Source organism: Mustela nigripes, chromosome 15 (genome assembly GCF_022355385.1).
Source record: "Mustela nigripes isolate SB6536 chromosome 15, MUSNIG.SB6536, whole genome shotgun sequence".
In the NCBI taxonomy this organism is placed as follows: domain Eukaryota; kingdom Metazoa; phylum Chordata; class Mammalia; order Carnivora; family Mustelidae; genus Mustela; species Mustela nigripes.
The window spans coordinates 2,719,745-2,738,403 of record NC_081571.1 but is presented as its reverse complement, the minus strand read 5'-3'; the positions used below and the strand labels follow the sequence as shown (position 1 = coordinate 2,738,403).

General features: G+C 39.2%; 1 protein-coding gene across 2 annotated transcripts in view; it reads left to right on the top strand.

The window, feature by feature from the left end:
* Positions 1 to 16,044: 16,044 nt before the first annotated feature.
* The window catches only part of MICU2 (mitochondrial calcium uptake 2), a 156,596-nt gene continuing 153,981 nt past the window's right edge, over positions 16,045 to 18,659 (top strand). The window contains exon 1 of one of the 2 annotated variants that reach the window (XM_059377493.1): positions 16,045 to 16,882. In XM_059377493.1, the coding sequence (XP_059233476.1) occupies positions 16,667 to 16,882 (216 nt within the window). In that variant the 5' untranslated portion in view covers positions 16,045 to 16,666. Of the gene's footprint in view, positions 16,894 to 18,659 lie in introns of both variants that reach the window. The other variant, XM_059377494.1, reaches the window with a different exon arrangement.

Here is an 18,659-nt window from a genome sequence, read left to right as displayed (position 1 = left end):
GTAATCATTACGATGAGGTCACAGGGGGCTAAATTAGATCCTAATCCAGTGACTAATGTCTTTATATTAGGAAGGAGAAGGAGATTTGGACAAGGAGACACTGAAATACTGAAACACACAGACAAAAGATAGGCACGTGATGATGGAGGCAGCTGCCAGACGAGGAACAAGAAGGATTACCAGCAAGCACCAGAAGGTGGGAAGAGATAAAAATGGATGCTTCCCTAGAAGGAGAATGGCCCCACCCCCACCTTGATTTCAGCCTTCCAGCCTCCAGATCTATGAAAGAACATGTTTCTATTGAGTCACCCTGTTGGTGGTAATTTGTTATGGCAGCCCCAAGAAACAGATATAAGGTCTAAGGCTATTGAGCAATCAGAAGTTATCTTAAGACTGAAGAAGGAAAAGCTATAAAAGTTCTCTCTTCCTAAGATAGAAGTTCATCCATTTGACCCAAATTTCTAAACAATGTGGTTTGCTCTACTTAGAAAATATTTTGTAATATTAAGTTCAGCCTGGGTAATTTCATTTTATTATGTTTATGCTCTCAATCAGAAGAAAGAAGCTGCCACTGGAAAAGAGAAGAAAGAGGAAGAGTCAACAACACCTGGTACCTAGTAGGTGCTTAATAATTACTTGTTGAGCGAATGAATGAACGAAAACAGAATTATTAAACAATGTCATAAGACATAAAAGCAGAACCTCTGATCCTGATATCTGAGCACCAGAGTAAAGCACTTTCACAAACTGAGCTAACAAAAGAATACACATCTACCACTGGGGAGACATAAAATCAAGAGTAGTTTGCATAACATAAAATATGTATAAAGCATGGCAGGAAGCACTATGTGCTCTGGTATATAAAATGTTTTCCTAAAAGGATGGGTTATGGGATGAATCTGTGAAGTAATGTTGTATGTACACACTGCTCACTTAAGGAAAAAAAGGAATGGATCAAAAGAATTGGTTATGATGTGAGAACTAATTTTACTGTTCCACTCCCCTACACTCAAACTAAACCCACCCCCTCCCATTAGTCTCCTCCTCCAGTTTGAGTGCTGTTTTCAAGCAATCACTGTCTAGTTACCTATTTCTCAGTAACTTCCAGCCTCCACTCAAATCGAGCTTGCCGTCCTTTTGTGCTCCTCATGTCCACTAGCACTTCCTGCGACGATGAAAGTGATCTGCCTCTGCACTGCGATGCAATGCAGTAGGCCCTGGGCACACATTACCCAGCACTTCCAATGTGTCTTGTGCAGCTCCAGAAGTGAGTTCGCATTTTTTCCCTTAATTTTAGTTAATTTAAAATTAATTTTAGTTAATTTAAACAAGTTAATTTTGGCTGAATCAATTCTCTGAAATCCTTTGTCCTGTTTTATTAATCCCCATAGCACACAGTAGAAGTATACAACAACTTGTTAAGTGGCAAGCACCTACTGTGTGGGACAGCACAGTAGAATTTTGGGGGAAAAGTTTTTTGGGAAATCCCAGTCTTTTCATTGCTTCCATCTCCCTCTCTCTCACCCTCAAACTCTGGTTTGATGAGGAAACAGTTAATAGCCATTCATCTACATCCACTCTGTCCATTAGCCTCAAAACCTGCGGGATCTCCCCAGGAATTGAAGAGACCGCCTGACCCTACTCTGCATGTGAAGTGGAAAGAATTTGGGGAATTAATGAAGGTGCGAAGAAATCCACCATCAAGCCATTCTGATAATCCATCACTGAAAGGAATTTTATCACAAGACTGAATGTTCTGGTTCCACCTAGATATTTCCAGTGACGTATGATAATGATAGTCATTTGGCATTTCTTCAACAGCCACTATGTACTGAGTGGTTTTCTATACAGTAGAAAAAGTAAAAATGGGACTAAGCAGGAGGGGTTTTCCTCTAAGTGGAAAATCTAACATTCACAAAGAATAATATACATATTTAAAAACCATCCATTCAAGATATATTTATCTGTTGTCTTGCTTTTCTTTATTTTTTTCACCTGGGGTCTGAAGTCCAAGTTCTCTAAAGACAGAAACCTTATCCTTCTTAGGGCACTGAGGGGTCTTTCATCCCTATTCTGAACCCCAGCTGCCACATCTGAGTCTCTTGGGAGCTTGTTGGAAATGCAAGCTCCACCTCATTACTATGGAGCTCAACTTGCATTGTAAGGAGATGCCCAGGTCATTTGTTTGCACATTACAGTGTCAAAAACAACTGATCTAACTATTCAGAATAGTCCACACTGATCCCAATACATGTTTGTTTGTTTTTAAGATTTTATTTATTTATTTGACAGAGATCACAAATAGGCAGAGAGGCAGGCAGAGAGAGAGAGAGGAGGAAGCAGGCTCCCCGCTGAGCAGAGAGCCTGATGTGGGGCTCCATCCCAAGACCCTGAGATCACGACCTGAGCCGAAGGCAGTGGCTCAACTCACTGAGCCACCCAGGCGCCCCCCAATACATGTTTTGTTCTTGTTAGAAAGATGGTAACAGGCTGGGACTCAGCTGATATTATATTCTATAGGATACTTAAATTATTGGGGAACAGCTTGTCAATTATCATAATTTAAATTTAAGAAGTAGAATACTGTTATAGAAAGAGTGCTCAATTGACATTAGGAAATCTGAATTTTTTACTCTTGACTTTGTCATCATCTTGTAATAAAACTTTCGGCAAGCTATTAATTTTGTTAGGTATCGGTTATTTTATTTTTATTTCTGTTTTATCCATTAATTATTCATTTAAATATATAAAATGAAAGCTTTCTACTAGTTGTTCCCAAACTGGGATCTTTAGAATTTCACAAATGAGTAAAGATCAGACCTAAAATATCTTTTTGTATGGAAAAAAAAAGCCTAACCCTGGAATCATACATTCTACCATACGGTTACCCAGAATTTGCTCTTTAGCTACCACGCCTTCATTACCTTTCAGATTAACATCAAGATTTACGCTGTCTCAGACACATGAGGAATTCTCATTTTAAAAGACTTCCGGAATGACTATGGAACTGATATTTACCAGTCTTCACTGTAAACGAACCTAAATCCTTCCATCTTTAAGCTGTAGTTTGAGCCTGATTCCCTAAAGTCAGCGGAGATTAGAGACAGCTAGTCCCCATTTTCTGAAAGAAACCTTTCACATCTACTTTACTAGGGATTAGCTGGCAGTTCGCTCAGGCCAAGGCCCTCCAGGAATGATACACAGTCTACTTGCAGGGGCGTGTAATGGAAGGAGGAAGTCGAATAAGACAAAAACAAAAGTGGTTTGCTTCACAGTCTTGCCTAAGGTCAAAGGCCCTTCAAGTCAAATATGAAAAGGAAGACAGACACAGTCCTTCCTTTGCTCATGCTTTTGTTCAGTTATTTCTTTTGTGGACTTTACTATGAATTCGAAGCCCTTTTTTCCGTTCAGCTCTAGTGACTTCATACAGTCACTACTTTGTAAAATCGAAAGTAGATCTATCCCCAGTAGGGATACCTGAATATTTTCCAGTACCTCAATGTTCTAGGGACTTAGTCAAGGCTATATTTAGATACCATACCACATTTCAGACAAAATGTGATTTTCCTTGAAGGGTTTGCTCCTACATACCCTACTTAAACCAAACTACTTTTCAAGTTCATAAAAGCTCTACCTGCCGAGGCAGCAAATCTGGCTATAATTAAAAGGGAGGAAACATTTTACACAAGAAAATGTGCTATTTGGTCAAAGCATAAATATGAAAACCTGTGAAACATGATAGCAAGATAAAATTTGTATTCCTGTTTTTTATTTACTGAATGAGATGTTGGAAGAAAATTATTTTAACTATAACTTACTATATTCTAATAATACCTTTAAATCTTTCACATAGTTACTGCAATGAAGCCTGTAAAAATAACTTTAAATTCCAATGTCAAGTGGAGCATGAAGATTTGGTTTCATTTTCAAAACTGCTCTGTTGAGAAATATGCCCTAAAAGGCAAATCTCAATTTACCCCATTATAGCTCCAACAGCTGCAGGACAAAATATAAAATCTATTTAACCCAATCTGAAATGTAGAATTTTGATCTCTGAGGAAAGTATTTTTGAAGAGTCTCACACATGCTAGAAAAAGGACTTAGAACTTTGATAAGGCTTCACAAAGAGAGAAGCACTGTAAAATTTTAACAAAGGACTACCTTCTTTTTTTCCTCTCAAGAATGCTTCAGATCTATGCTATATAATTTAATACTTTATATACTGTATTATATATGTATTAGTAATATTTTACTTTATTCCTAAATTTTACACCCTCTAGACCTAACATAGTATCATATTATGGAAGATACTTTATACAAATTCAAACATTTGTTTGTTCACAAATAAGCAAATTTCACACAAACACATACACACACATACGCACACACACATATACATAGCCATACATATTTATTTTCTGACAATTCACCCTTAAAAACCAGGCTTTTTAACACCGTATATCTTTCTGAAGCTGCAAACAGTTCTTTGAGGAGTTACCGGATCATATGGACCCAGAACCATAGTGATTTTTCAAAACCTATCCCACGGGCTATCTAGGGAAGTATGGAAATGTACTGGTGAGCCTTGACTTCAGCACAGCATAGCTGCCTTCCCACCTGACATTGGCTGATACTGCTACTGTGAGCACCTTATCTACACTCACAGTGACATGTAATTCATCACCGCTGTCATCTTTTAAAGAAAATCACTGTGCTGTACTCCAGTATCTGTTTACAGCAGCCATGATAATTTGGATATTTGCACTAGGGAAAATACACCTAAGCAATTCTTATATTAACAAAAAAATGTCCCATGTGCTACCTCAGGACTGCTCTCCTTTGATTTCATTAAAAGATTTCTAATGAAACTTGTAAACACTATATTCCTGCCTAAATCATAAGTTACTTGATATCTACATTTGAGTGAGAAATGAAATAGCTCCTACAGAAAGAGTGCAATACACAATGAGATCATTTGAACTGAATTGTAGGAAGGCATAAATGTAACAAAAGTCATGCACACCGTATAGATACATCTCTATGTCTGATTTCTGATTTCTTATAATGTCCCTTTTCCTAACATCTGTGCTGTTGTCACATCTAAATTTATAACAGTTTTAAATTAACACATGTACTAATATCTCTATTAATTAATCAACCAAGGGATATTTATTAAATGTTATTGGGAGAATTACCAAAGATCTAGAAGACATGTTACAAACTTTCAGGGAATTTATATTCTAACTAAAAAATATGACCAGAGAACAGTAAAAGTCAACTTATTTTTTAAATATACTCATATAAAAATTTAAAAATACAAATATATTCATATTTGCCAAAAATATTTGAGGCATTAAAACAAACATTAAAAGAGGGATTTATTTTTATGTTATAGAAGAAAGTATAGTGACACAGGTAAATAAAGTTAGAAAATCAGGATAATGTATATTGCAAAAATGAATAATGTATAGCAGAATAATATATATTACATAGTTAGTAGACATAAGCCACAAAGTTGTCACTGAAGAAAACATGATTAGTTACCATACACTGATCATGTCTGTAAGATTAAAGAAGATGAGGTACACCCGTGAGAGATCTTTTCTAATTGCTAGAACAAAGAGAAATCTTCCCTCAGGATTCTCATTAGGAGATACAATATGACTTAGTGGGCTACAGCTTCAACACTCTTTGAACAATATGAAAGTGAGTTTCATTTTGCTATATTCTTCAGAGTGATGTCAATGAAAGACAGTCAATAATTGAGAGCTATACTGAGGAATTTAGATAGGGACTGTTAACAGAGAACATGTGTAGCAGGCAGGACAATTCATGCCAGCTACCCTAACATCCAACCACAAAATCTAGGATCTTTAACACACAAAGAGTCAAAGCCAAATATAGATTGTGCATTCTCCTTGGCAGCTCTCCTCCAACAGGGGGTCTCTCTTTCTCTTAGCTCCACCATCCAGAATGCATGGTTTCCAAGATTACTGTGAAAGATAATCATTGGAGAGAGCATGAAGGAAGGTATGCTGACTCTCAACTTCCTTAGCTCAGAATGAACACAAGTCAACTCCCCTTACTTTCACACTGTTGGCCATGAGACATGGCCATCTGACATGATGACATGACCACACCTTGAAGCAAGGGAAGCTGGAAAATGTAACTTCCTGTATGCCCTGAAAGAGGAAAATACAATGAGATTTGGCTGATTTATAACACTGTCTTTGCCACAGCTGAAAATGTGAGGCTTGAAGATTGGATCTGCCCCCAAAATGTACTAGACCTGTGATTCTCAAAGGTGAATGTACATATGACAAATGACACACAAAATATTACAGCCACTATGCATTGTGCTATTCTAATCCAAAAGAAAGATAAAATACACATATAAGCAATACATATATGTAGCAATGCCCATATATAAATAATAGATATATACACCATGTAAGATAGCCTCATATCACAACATGAGAAGTATATTGACAAAAGAATAAGAGTTCTATGACCTGAAGGAATATGCCAGCTGTCACTAGTTTATCATCGTCAGGTGTCTGCACATCCAGGATAAATTACATTAGCTAGCATTAATACAAATAAGCCTGATGATAATGGATAACTGGCTTTAAAAGACTTCTGCAAAGCCAAAAATAGAAGATAATACTAAAATACCAGTGAACAAGGTAAAAATAGCAGGGCTTAGGCTTCTCCTTTTCTATTATGAGATGAACACAACTATCTAATCAGACAAAGTCAGTAAAAATAAGACAAACTATCAAGAAGGGTATTTGAAAGTGGATTTATATCCATTATCATTAATAATGAACCTAATCTTAAATGTATACTCTCTTGAGATAATTAGCTATCAATGGTATGAAACCAAAATAAGAATTCAGAAGGAACTATCCGGAACATGAAGGTAAACCTCTGCAAAAAAATATTTTTTCAGCAATATTCAATCCAGTAGTTAAACTAGACTTGACAAAATTTAAAGATATTCATGAAGTCCTGCTGAGATTTGTTAACCACAAAGACAGGAGTCTCATGGGGCACCTGGGCGGCTGACAGTTAAGCATCTGCCTTCAGCTCAGGTTGTGATCCCAAGGTCCTGGGATGGAGTCCTGAATCAGGCTCCTGGCTCAGTGGTACGCCTGCTTCTCCCTCTGCCTCTGCTACTCCTCCTGCTTGTGTTCGCTCTCTCTTTCAAATAAATAAATAAAATGTTTTTTTTTAATGTTTTTAATTAAAAATAAAACAAAGACAGAAACCCTAAAACCCATTGAGAAAATCCTTGTTTTTCTTGTTATAACAAAAATGACAACCATAATATTCATTCACTTAATAAGTAGTTATCGGATCCCTGCTATGTGGTTGGCATTACTCTAGGCACTAGGAATCATAGAATGGTTACACCAAACAGGAAAAATTCCCTGCCCTCCTGGAGCTGACATTTTAGAGCATGGGTTCTCAACTGGGGAAAATTTTGCTCCCTGGAAGACAATTCAGGAATGTCTGGAGACAGTTTCGCTTTCACAGCTAAGGGGTATCTCGTGAATGGGGACCAGGGATGCTAGTAAACATGCTGCAGTACACAGCACCAACAAAAAATGATCTGGCCCAAAGTGTCAACAGTGCTGAGACTGAGAAACCACAAAAGCTTAATTTCTTAAGATGTTTAACATACCATAGAATCTTTGCTATATTCTTAAAATGAGCTAGAAAGTGATCATGAAACTTTTGGATCACACGACAGTTGGCTAGTCAACTGACAGCAAAGTAATTTAAGCAACTGTCACATGGAAAGATGAGTTGTACATCTTTCTTTGATGAAATGATACATTCCAGATTTGTGATCCACTTCTGCAAGTGGCTGTTAGTAATAGTTAATTTTTTTTAAACCCATATTAATCTTTTAAAGACAAAAGTGATGTCTTTAATATTGACTGACCAAGAAAATGATTGCTGTTTGGAAGAAACTTGTCCTTGGAAAGTACCTTTTGGAAACCAATATTTGGAAACGACTGCATCACCTTGTGATATGTTGCCCCAAAATGATTCAAGTGTGACTCTTTTATCTACATACTTTCAAAGCCTGAACATAAAATTTTCTAACACATATGAAACCCTTTTTTTTAAATTGAAGTATAGTTGACACACAAGGTTTTATCAGTTTAAGGTGTACAACATAATGATTCAATAAGTCTCTATGTTATGCTGCGTTCATCACAAGTAGAACTACCAATAGTCACCATACAACACTATTACAATACCATTGAATGTATTCCCTATGCTGCACCTTCCATTTCCATGACTTATTCATTCTATAACTGGAAACCTATACCACCCACTCCCCTTCACCCATTTTGACCATCCCTTTACCTCTTCGAATTTTTGAAATTAAGATTTTGGGCAAGTTTCAAACCCAATTAGTTTGAAACAACAAGTGAATGACATCAAATTCCTGGTGGTTAGAACTGATATAATACCAGGGTAGTATTTTGGACTTACACTCAGAAGTGCCAGTCATGCACCTGCCTGTTGTCCTCACTACACCTCGCCCCAGGACACAGGGTCACAGCTTATCCACATGGGACAGTTGCATGTGAGCAGCGGAGAACAGCCAATGGCCAGCAGCCCTGCCACAGACCTGGAAGAAGCTACAAAAACAGTGACTGCCCCTGGCAGGAAGTTCCATCCTCACTAATACTCCACAGTAGCAGGTACAGTGACCTCCAAACCTTCCAGGCCTAGGCTCAGGGCTCACACTCTGGTTTCCTGGCGTTTCAGTTCACTTGCCCTTTTGGTTCTAGACATGGCTTCTACTCAGGCCCTCCTACCGGAGGGGAGCAGCCCTCCAGCCCATTCAGCTTGCCCAGCTCTGCAAAACATTTCAAGTTCCTGGAAAGGCCAAGGGAACCTTCAAAGTGTACCTGTAAATTGGCCACTAGGACTGAATGTCTGAGTTCTGGGCTTAGGTGGAACAAGCCAAATGGGCCATGGGGGTACTCATTGAAGACAGATCTCTAGAGGTCACCTCTTCATCCCAGGCAGTCCAGAAGCCCCCCTATCACTCCACCTGGACTGTCTACAAACCCAGATCCCTTACTGAAGCCCAGCCCCAAATAGGATGTCACTCTGCACTTGACTTCACAGATTTGACTGTACTGGCTTCACTTCTGAACAAGTCTTCTGTTGTGTGGCAAAAACTGCTAGCTTTCAAAAGCCACCCAGCTTCTGCACAGCTCGTCTTTGTCATGGACAACTTCTGGGCTTGTAAGCTTTTCTCTTCATCTGAAGTCCAACCTTCAACCCCCAACCACCAAAGGTTGCAGCTAAAGGCCTCACAAATGGGAGAGGTCACTGAGGTCATAGCCAGGAAGTAAGCCAGACTGAATCCCTCATCCCTCAAGGCCACCTGCATCACCTCCCTGCAAGCCAAGCAGGCAGCAGATCACCAACATCCTGGCCATCATTCTACATGTATTCAAGGTGCAGATCTATCCACCCTGTGAATTATCGGAGGTTCTCCTATCACACCTCACCCTCACCCTTCTTGCCAGAGTGCCAACATTTCTTGACACTTCATGAACATCATCATCTTGGGGAGAGCCACTGAATAGTGACCATTTCAAAGTATTTTTTCTGAGTTCCTGAAGCCCAAAACAAATTCAGGGCAATCAAGTCAGTTGGAAAAAGGATTTTCTGAAAGGAACTCAGATTCTGCTGCCAGATGACCAGCCCCTAGCCCTGCCAGCCTCCGGGGCACAAATCCCCTTGGGCTAGTGATGCTGATACCATATGTTCACATATTTTGGTAGCCTAAAGACAGAACCAACAAAACTATTCTTAAGGGAAAGAAAAGCAGAGGAAATTGAAATTTTTTATTTTTATTTTTTTTAAAGAAACAGTGAAAATGTGAAGCTTTTGTGCTAACTAAATGCCTTAATCTTTTGCACAGTTGAAGATAGGCTAACATATTCTGGATGTCCTGATGCACATGAATCCATATCATGGACTTGGAAATTTCTACTGAAACCTTGGGATCAAGGAACATCTTATTAGATTTTTTTAGTTTCTGTCCCGTTCTCCCCCTTGCTCATCTGGATACGCCATATTTCCTAACTCCTCCACTTGTCATCTTTGATTTGCTGGAAATACGTGGTTTACAGTTGAAAGGCGGCAAAGGAAGGAAAAGTATTATTTTTCTTTCTTGGTGAGATATGCAGAACTTTGGAGATACTATAACTGACTGGAAAATAATCAAGTTTCCCAAGCATATACAATCTGTCCCATAACTATGTTTTCAGAGAACAGCTTATTTGCAACTTCATAAGTTGTGCCATCACCCATCCATAAGTACGCTTCGTTACAGTATGGGCTACTCTCCCCACTACATGGATGTGTTACCACACTTGAGTCATACTCTTCCCATTGCCTTCATTTCCCCTTAATTTCCCAGCATTTTATGCAATCTTTATGACTTTTTTTCCTCAGTGACATTTTGTGCATCCACTGGATTACAAACACCATTAAGAAATACAAAACCAACATCATTCGGCATCAGGGAAATACAAATCAAAACCACAATGAGATACCACCTTACACTAGTCAGAATGGCTAAAATTAACAAGTCAGGAAATGAAAGATGTTGGCAAGGATGCAGAAAAAGGGGGGCCCTCCTACACTGTTGGTGGGAATGCAAGCTGGTGCAGCCATTCTTGAAAACGCTTGGAGATTCCTCAACAAGTTGAAAATAGAGCTACCCTATGACCCAGCAATTGCACTACTGTGTATTTACCCTAAAGATACAAATGTAGTGATCCGAAAGGGCACCTGAATGTTTATAGCAGCAATGCCCACAATAGCCAAATTATGGAAAGAATCTAGGTGTCCATCAACAGATGAATGGATAAAGAAGGTGTAGTATATATACACAATGGAATACTATGCAGCCATCAAAAGAAATGAAATCTTGTGATTTGCAACAATGGTATTATGTTGAGCAAAATAAGTCAATCAGAGAAAGACAATTATCATATGATCTCTCTAATATGAGGAATTTGAAAGGCAGGGCTGGGGGCTTTGGGGGGTAGGGAAGGAAATAATGAAACAAGATGGGATTGGGGGGAGATAAACCATAAGAGACTCTTAATCTCATGAAACAAACAGGGTTGCTGGAGGGAGCGGGGGAGGGAGAGGGTGGTTGGGCTATAGACATTGTGGAGGGTATATGCTATGGTGAGAGCTGTGAAATGTGTAAGTCTGATGATTCACAGACCTGTATCCCTAGGGCAAATAATACATTATATGTTAATGAAAATAATTTTAAAAAATACAAAATAAGAAATAGGTATATGGATCTTCTTTTAAGTCATCTTTTAAAAAATACATACTAAAATATTTAAAATAAAACTGTATGAGCTTGAGACATATTTCAACCTAAACTGGTTGGGGTAAAGGGGGAGCTAGAGATGAAACAAGATGGATCATGAGCTGGTAACTGTTCAAGTCACGTTAGTTGTACAGGGAAGCTCATCATTTTATTCTCTCCAATTTTGTATGTCTTTTAAGTTTTTCAGAATAAAAAGCTTAAAAAGACACAAATGTCATGATTCCACTACTTCAGTTAATAACAGATCCAGTCCCTTCCTTTGAATTAATGTATTTTTATAAGATATCTTTTTGAGTTTTTACACTCATTAAAAACTATGTCTAAATTAAACACAATGTCAGACTTTTGTATTTCTATCTCCCAAAACTTAAACCAAAATTATCCAACTTTATAAAGCCAATTTAATCACACTGATCTCACTAGATATGATTAACATTTTTAGAAAGTGGAAAATTTTATTTCACTTTTAATAACAAAATTAAAATTTTATTTTACAAATACTATTTAATTTTTATCATCATTTAATGTTTTACTATGTGTTTATAATTTCATTGTAAATGTGTAGGTTTAAGTAATAAATAAACGTACATAAATGGGGGCAACATGTTTTTAAAAAGCTTTAAGCATAGGGGCCACACTCCATTATGTGGAGACCCCTTGCCCATGAGAAAACACCACAGGGGGAGCTGTTAAGTTCTTTGTCTTTGCATTTCTAAGTTATGGCAATAAGCTTGGCACATATTTTACACTCAATACAGTTTGCTGTATTTTTTAAAAAGAGCGGGGAGCACTTTGCAATGGCATAGAATGAGAATTTTAGAACTAGAAAAATAAACTGAAACCAAACTCCTCATTTTCCAACAAGGAGACAGGTTTAGGAAGGTTAAATCACACAGCTAATGGAAGTATGGTGAAAGAAATGTTTTAGGAAGATTGATCTGACATAGATCTATGGGATGCTTCAGAGGAGAAGACTAGAAGCAACAGTATGTGTTAAGAGACGATTGCAATCATCAAAGCATGCAGTAATGAGAGTGTAAACTAGGATGATGGGAAGGGAATGAGAAGCAGAGGAGGATCTGAAAGACATTGAAAATGCAACCCTTGGCACTGCTTTTTCACTGTCAGTAAGATTTAATCTTGACCCATTTCTATACAAGCTGGTATCAATCATGATACCCAGATATTTTTACCCATGGCCCCAAACTGCACAAAAAAGACATAATTAGCAATTCTTTGACTCATCTAGGGCCTCTGAGAGTGATTCATACCCTTCGCTACACAATTATCCACCATAAATATAGTTTCACCTCTGTCTATTCCAAGCAATGGTTCTTTATAATGTCCATCTGTATGCCGCTTGCTCTATTGCTATAGGACTGAGTCCAGCCTCTTTGAGAACCTCCATATTTTTTTCTCCTCCACCTAAGATAATCAATCTTCACATTGTTCTGTAATGCAACAGTAAGGGATCTTTCAGAATCAGGATAGCAAGTTTTATTTATCTTCCCTAAACATGCTAAGATCAAAGAAATGAATCAAAGATTCATTTGCATTAATTTTATCTTTTGAAACGGACATAAAGTAAATGTCTTCAATAAGAAAAGCTAATTTATCTCTTTTGTTCAAGACCAACAACCCCGAGAAAATCAAACTTTTGGTAGTAGGTAGGAGGCAAAATAATTTAGAGGAGCCCAGGGAATAATGGGTGAGAAAGGCCAGGATAAAATCTAGACAGGCAGAAGGCAATCACTGGGTAGAGAGTGTCTGACATACAAAGGAGGAGATCAGGGTGGGATGGATGGGGATACTAGAAAAGAGGCATAAATACCCCAAAGACAAACACGTGTAGAGGGTCAAGAGAGCTGACAGTTGTTTCACATATTGGTGGAAATACTGCATGACCCCCTTGTGGCCCTGAAGCCACTCAAGGCCAGACCTAAACCAGTTCTTCTGCCCTGAGCCATCTAGTTTTCTTCCATGCTCTCAACCCTACTGTCCTCCAATCTTTGAGGATCCCACCTATCCAAACCTTTCTCACTTCCCAAGTTCCAGATTAATCTCTCTTCCCTCTTCCCTCCCTGCTCTAGCCAACCACACTCCTTCTCCTCTAACATTTAAATGCCATTTTGCATTGTTTTGAATTCAGGCCTGGCCTCCAGTAAAAGTGAAATCCCTTGGGAACAGTTTTTCTGTCATATAACTTATGTCCCTCCTACCAAAAAGGAGCACAGAGTAAGTGAATTCAGAATATTTTGGAACTATCAGTGTTTCTTTTCTGTTTTTCTCCAATTATCATTTAAAGCAGCATAGATCTTAGAGTTTTAGAAGCATTTTCTTATTTGGGGATTGGTTTATAAACTACATGGTTGAAAATACATCCCAGCCAAGGATGTATATTTTTCTCTACATCTGATGATGAAGAAATAAACAAAGAGGAGCTTAAAAAGACCAATATAGTCAATGCACTTAGACAAATGTCAGCAGCTGCCAGGGAAGATTTCATACTTAGAATGGTTAGTCGGTTAAAGATTGGGTCTATTATAAGAAATTGTTTCCTCTGCGAAAGAAAAGTTGAAAATATTAAATCTTAATGCGAGTTCTACAGGCCTGGGCACATAATACAAAAAACAAAAACAAAAACAAAACAAAAACAAAAACAAAAAAAAAACCCAAAGCCAAAACCAAAAAGACCTAATTACAAAGCAGTTTTCCAAGTACAAAGATTTTCAGCAAAATAATTTAAAATGCAGTTTGTCTTAAAAAATAAACTATGTATATTTCTGTATGTTTGATACTCAAAGAATGGAAATAGGCACATCAGTTTCATTTGTGCCATTTTTTTTTAACTTATTCATACATTCACTTGTTAAATATCTAATATATGCTGGGCATTGTGCCAGACCAAAATAAAAATAGCCTTTCCCAAAAGGATGTCAAACTGTGTGATAAAAACAATGTTTTGAAGTATGCCAAATGCTCTAATGCGAATATGCACCAATGACTAATAGACGTGGGGTTCATTAAATGGGTAGTGGAACTGTGTGAATTAGATAGTAGGTATATACCTAACACTACCATTTTAACTATGGTTTCTGGAAATCAAGACTTTACTACAAGGTAAGCAGAAGCTAAGGTCCCAGTCAACCTCATTTGTGATCAGAGGGTGGGAGTAAGCCAAAACTTGAAGAAGGTAAAATGACCTGTAGTGAGTCTACAATGTGCTAGGCATTTGGTTAGTCACTTTCTACAGAATATCTCATTTAATCCCTTTCTACAGAAAATCTCATTTAATCCCCAAACCTCAGACCACGACAGAGTTGTTTACAGTGGAGAAAACTGAGACTTGGAGATATTAACTAATTTACCTCAAATCACGGTGATCATCCTAGAACAGACAGGATTCCAACCCTGCGGTCTGGCTCACAAATGTGTACAGAGTCTCATCTACTTACTTCTCGCCTGGAAAGGCATGTTAAAAGTGGTTTCAGCAGCTGGGGGGAAAGTGAGGAAGCTCTGAGTGCAGATTTAGACAAGTTGGCTAAGAAAAAGGGAGCAAGAACTAAGGGCAGATCATGACAAAATGACCCGAGAATTAAGTGGTCAAATTAGATTTAGTGTGGTACTTGCTTTTTTGTTTTGACTTTCTGTTTGTTTTACAAACTTCAACATGGCAGTGATTATGTGATCAAGATCTTGGCACCTAATTTTTAAGTGTAAAGTTACTGCATCTCCAAGTAAAGCTTCTAATGGCTAGGGACATTTCAGAAGCTGAACACAGTTTATTAAGTAAATGGATTCTGAAAAGTAAAGACCAAAGAATGGAGGATCAGAGGCTGCAAAAACAAAGGTCTCTGCTAAAGGTATGTGCCTATGTGCCTCAGCGAAATCATTTCTACCAGTGGAACAACCAGGACTGAGGTATTATTCTACGCCTACAAAACGGAAAACACTGACAACAGTCATATGGGGTAGGTGTTCTGCTGCATCTGACTTGGCCCCAGATGGGATAATAGATAACACTTTACTAGAACAGGATTTATAGTCAGCAAATAGTGATTGCCTGATAGAGTGGATTTCATCCAGAGTTCATTAGAAAATACTTCATCAAAGTTAGAAGGCTGGTATAGGCTATGATTTAGCAAAAACGAAAGAGCAGTCAACGATATAAGAATAGGAAGGATGAACAAGACAGATGGGGATGACACTATTTTTCTTTTTAAGTTTGCCAGTTTTGCAAGATGAAAAAGTTCTGGAGATGGACAGTAGAGAGGATTACCCAAAAACATCAAAGTCCCTAACACCACTGAACTGTATTATTTAAAAATGGTCAACATGGCGGTGTTGCGTGTATTTTACCACAATTAAAATATAAATTTTATTTTGCTTGGTTATTAAAGTAAGATAAGTAGAAAACACACACATTTTGAAACATTTTTAAAATTTTTGTTTACTAGAGGTGGGACGAGCTAATTTAAATGGCCTGCAGGGCAGTATCTGCAGCTTCTGCAGACTTCAGAATAACAGGATACATAAGTAGTTTTAAGAAAAACCAGAAGAAACTCTTAATCTCAGGAAACAAACTGAGGGTTCCTGGAGGGTGCAGGGGAGGGTTAGGGTGGCTGCGTTATGGACATTGGGGAGGATACGTGCCATGGTGGTGAGTGTATTCGAATTGTATAATGCTGATGATTCACAGACCTGTACCCCTGAAGCAAATACTACATTATATGTTAATAATAATAACAACAACAATAAAGAAATTCTTAACATGCGTGGGCTTGTGGAATTCAGAGCAAATGTAGTGTTCAGGAATATGCAGATTCTTCAGTTCCACGCCCCAGCTTCTTCAGGGACGGGATTCCACCCTTATAATCCCGTCCATCAGAAAGGCAAGCTACACACGTTTCACAATGATCACCCGAAGCCTACCCCACATTCGCGCTTTCCCCTCGAGTCCGCAGCGCCCACTAGGAATCCCTTTCCTTACGGAAAGGGTAGGACCTTCCTACACAATACGGTAACTATCTCGTCTTCAACTGGGGAAACCACTTTGGGTTCTGTTCCGACTGCTTCCCTGCCGCCCGGCCTCCCTGCAGAAGTTCCCCTCCCGACGTTCCGAGCTTCCAGCGGGTAACCACCACAGAACGCAGGTTCGAGCGGCCTGGCGGAGGCCGTTCGGATCTCGCGAGATACGCGACTGCGCGGGAGTTCTCGAGTCCTGCGAAGAGGCGGTGGAGCCGGGCTCTGTGATGGGGCGCTTCCGCAAAGATGGCGGCCGCTGCGGCAAGAGGCGCCTGGCTGGCGGCCTGGGGCGGGAGACTGCGGCGCGGGATCGCTGCCGGCCGGCGAGCTTTGCCAGGCCCCGGCCCCGGCCCCTTGACCGCGGCAGTGGCCGGTGTGGCCCTGGCAGGCACAGGATTGGCATGGTACCATGGCCGCCTGAATGTCGTGGCACCCGAGGGCAGCCTCACCGTCTTAGCACAGGTACGGGACTTGTCCTTTTCTCCCCCCTAACCAAGCTTCTCCGTCCTCAGACTGCAGGTGGTGGAGGGTGAGGGTCTGGCGTGGACGGCCCCAGCTCCTCTTCCTGAGCCCAGGTAGGGGCATCGCTGCAGAAGACCCTAGACAGGCGGTTAAGTGTTCTTTCCTCAACTCGACTCCCACGGCGCGCCCAGAGGGCATGGGAGGCCAGTGCAGGAGATTGAGCCTCCCCTGGGAGGCTCCCGCGAACGCTGAATGCGCGAAGCCCACGGTAACAAATTTGCGGTGATGAGTGTGGGCGTGTCTTATTTCAACACTCTTAATTTGCCGCGTTCTCGCTACACGGTGACACCCCCGCCCCTCCCTATTTTGGTGAAGTGTGGTGTGTCCGGTTCCTCACCCGGAAGACGTGCCTTTCTTAACCTTTATAACTAAAGCCTTTACGACTGGTTCTTTGTATAGTATGATGAAGTTGTCCTAATAGATGACCTTTTTAGTCAAAAAAAATGTCAATCATAAAAATTAGCCAGATGACAGTTTCCAGATTTTATAATCAACTCTAAGGACCCTTATTACATGATTGTAAACCTTAATGCTTCAGTGGACTATTAGCACTAAGAAAAGCGTTTCTTTTAAAATTTCCATGTATTAAAGGTATAAGTTCCCTACTTAGATATAAAATTGCCCCGTAAAGTATTTGGAAATTTGAAAAGTACTACTTTTTACATATTTTGTGGACTTTTAATTTTAACAAGTTTTAGTGTGTGTATTGTTTTGAAAATTAAAAGCACTCTTCTGTTTGTTAGGTTTACATTATACCTTTCAAATGAAAAACCCAAGCAACAGTCGGATACAATGAAAGAGAAGAGGCTTTGTGAATTAAAGTTAAGCACTGACAAATGATAATATTTAATCGTATAAAATTAAGATGCCACATAGATAATACATGCAATAACTTTCCCATCCTCTTACCATTTCTGATCATAGGTGGAAGGATCTGTGTTGTGGTATTTTATAGGATTTTTGTTCTTCTGGCGCCAAGGATTCAGCTTATCATTGGTGCCTCTTTTTTCTCAGCCTCTTAATTCATCTTCTTTAGGACCCTTAGATTAATCATCCCAAGTATATCACATAATGTACCCTTCTTTAGAAACCATTGTGCCTCATTTGGCCTAGGATAAAATCCACATTTAAAAATTCTGTCATTCAAAGCCCTTAGTAGTAACACTCTGACCTACTCATATATATACCTTCCAATCAAAGTGATTCACCTAGAACGTGAATTCAATTTTATCCCCTTAGCAATTTGTAGATTCTGATTTCAGTTAATCTGTCTCTTTTTTTTTTTCTGGCCCATTTCTAGCCTACTTGTGTTTTAAATTCCTGACATGACACTAAAAAGTTTACACCAGTATATTTGAATTCTCTCCAGCTCTCTCCCCTTCCCCAGCCTTTAGTACTTTAGGCTTAGAAACCAGCTTACTATCCATTGATATTTTGGTGGTGGTGGTTTCTTTGTTTTTTGAGAGAGGATGCATGCATGAGCTGGGTGGAGGGAAGCGAGAGAATCTAAAGCAGCCTCCACACCCAGCAAGCAGCTGGAGACTGGGCTCAGTCTCACTACCCTGAGATCAGGACCTGAGGAAAAATGAAGAGTCAATAGCTTAACTAACTGAGCTACCCAGGTGCCACCCATTTTATTACCATTTTTAACGAAGTGTTTTGACACAGCATTTGCTGGATCTGCTGTTGGACTAATTCAAAACAGTGGTTCTTATCA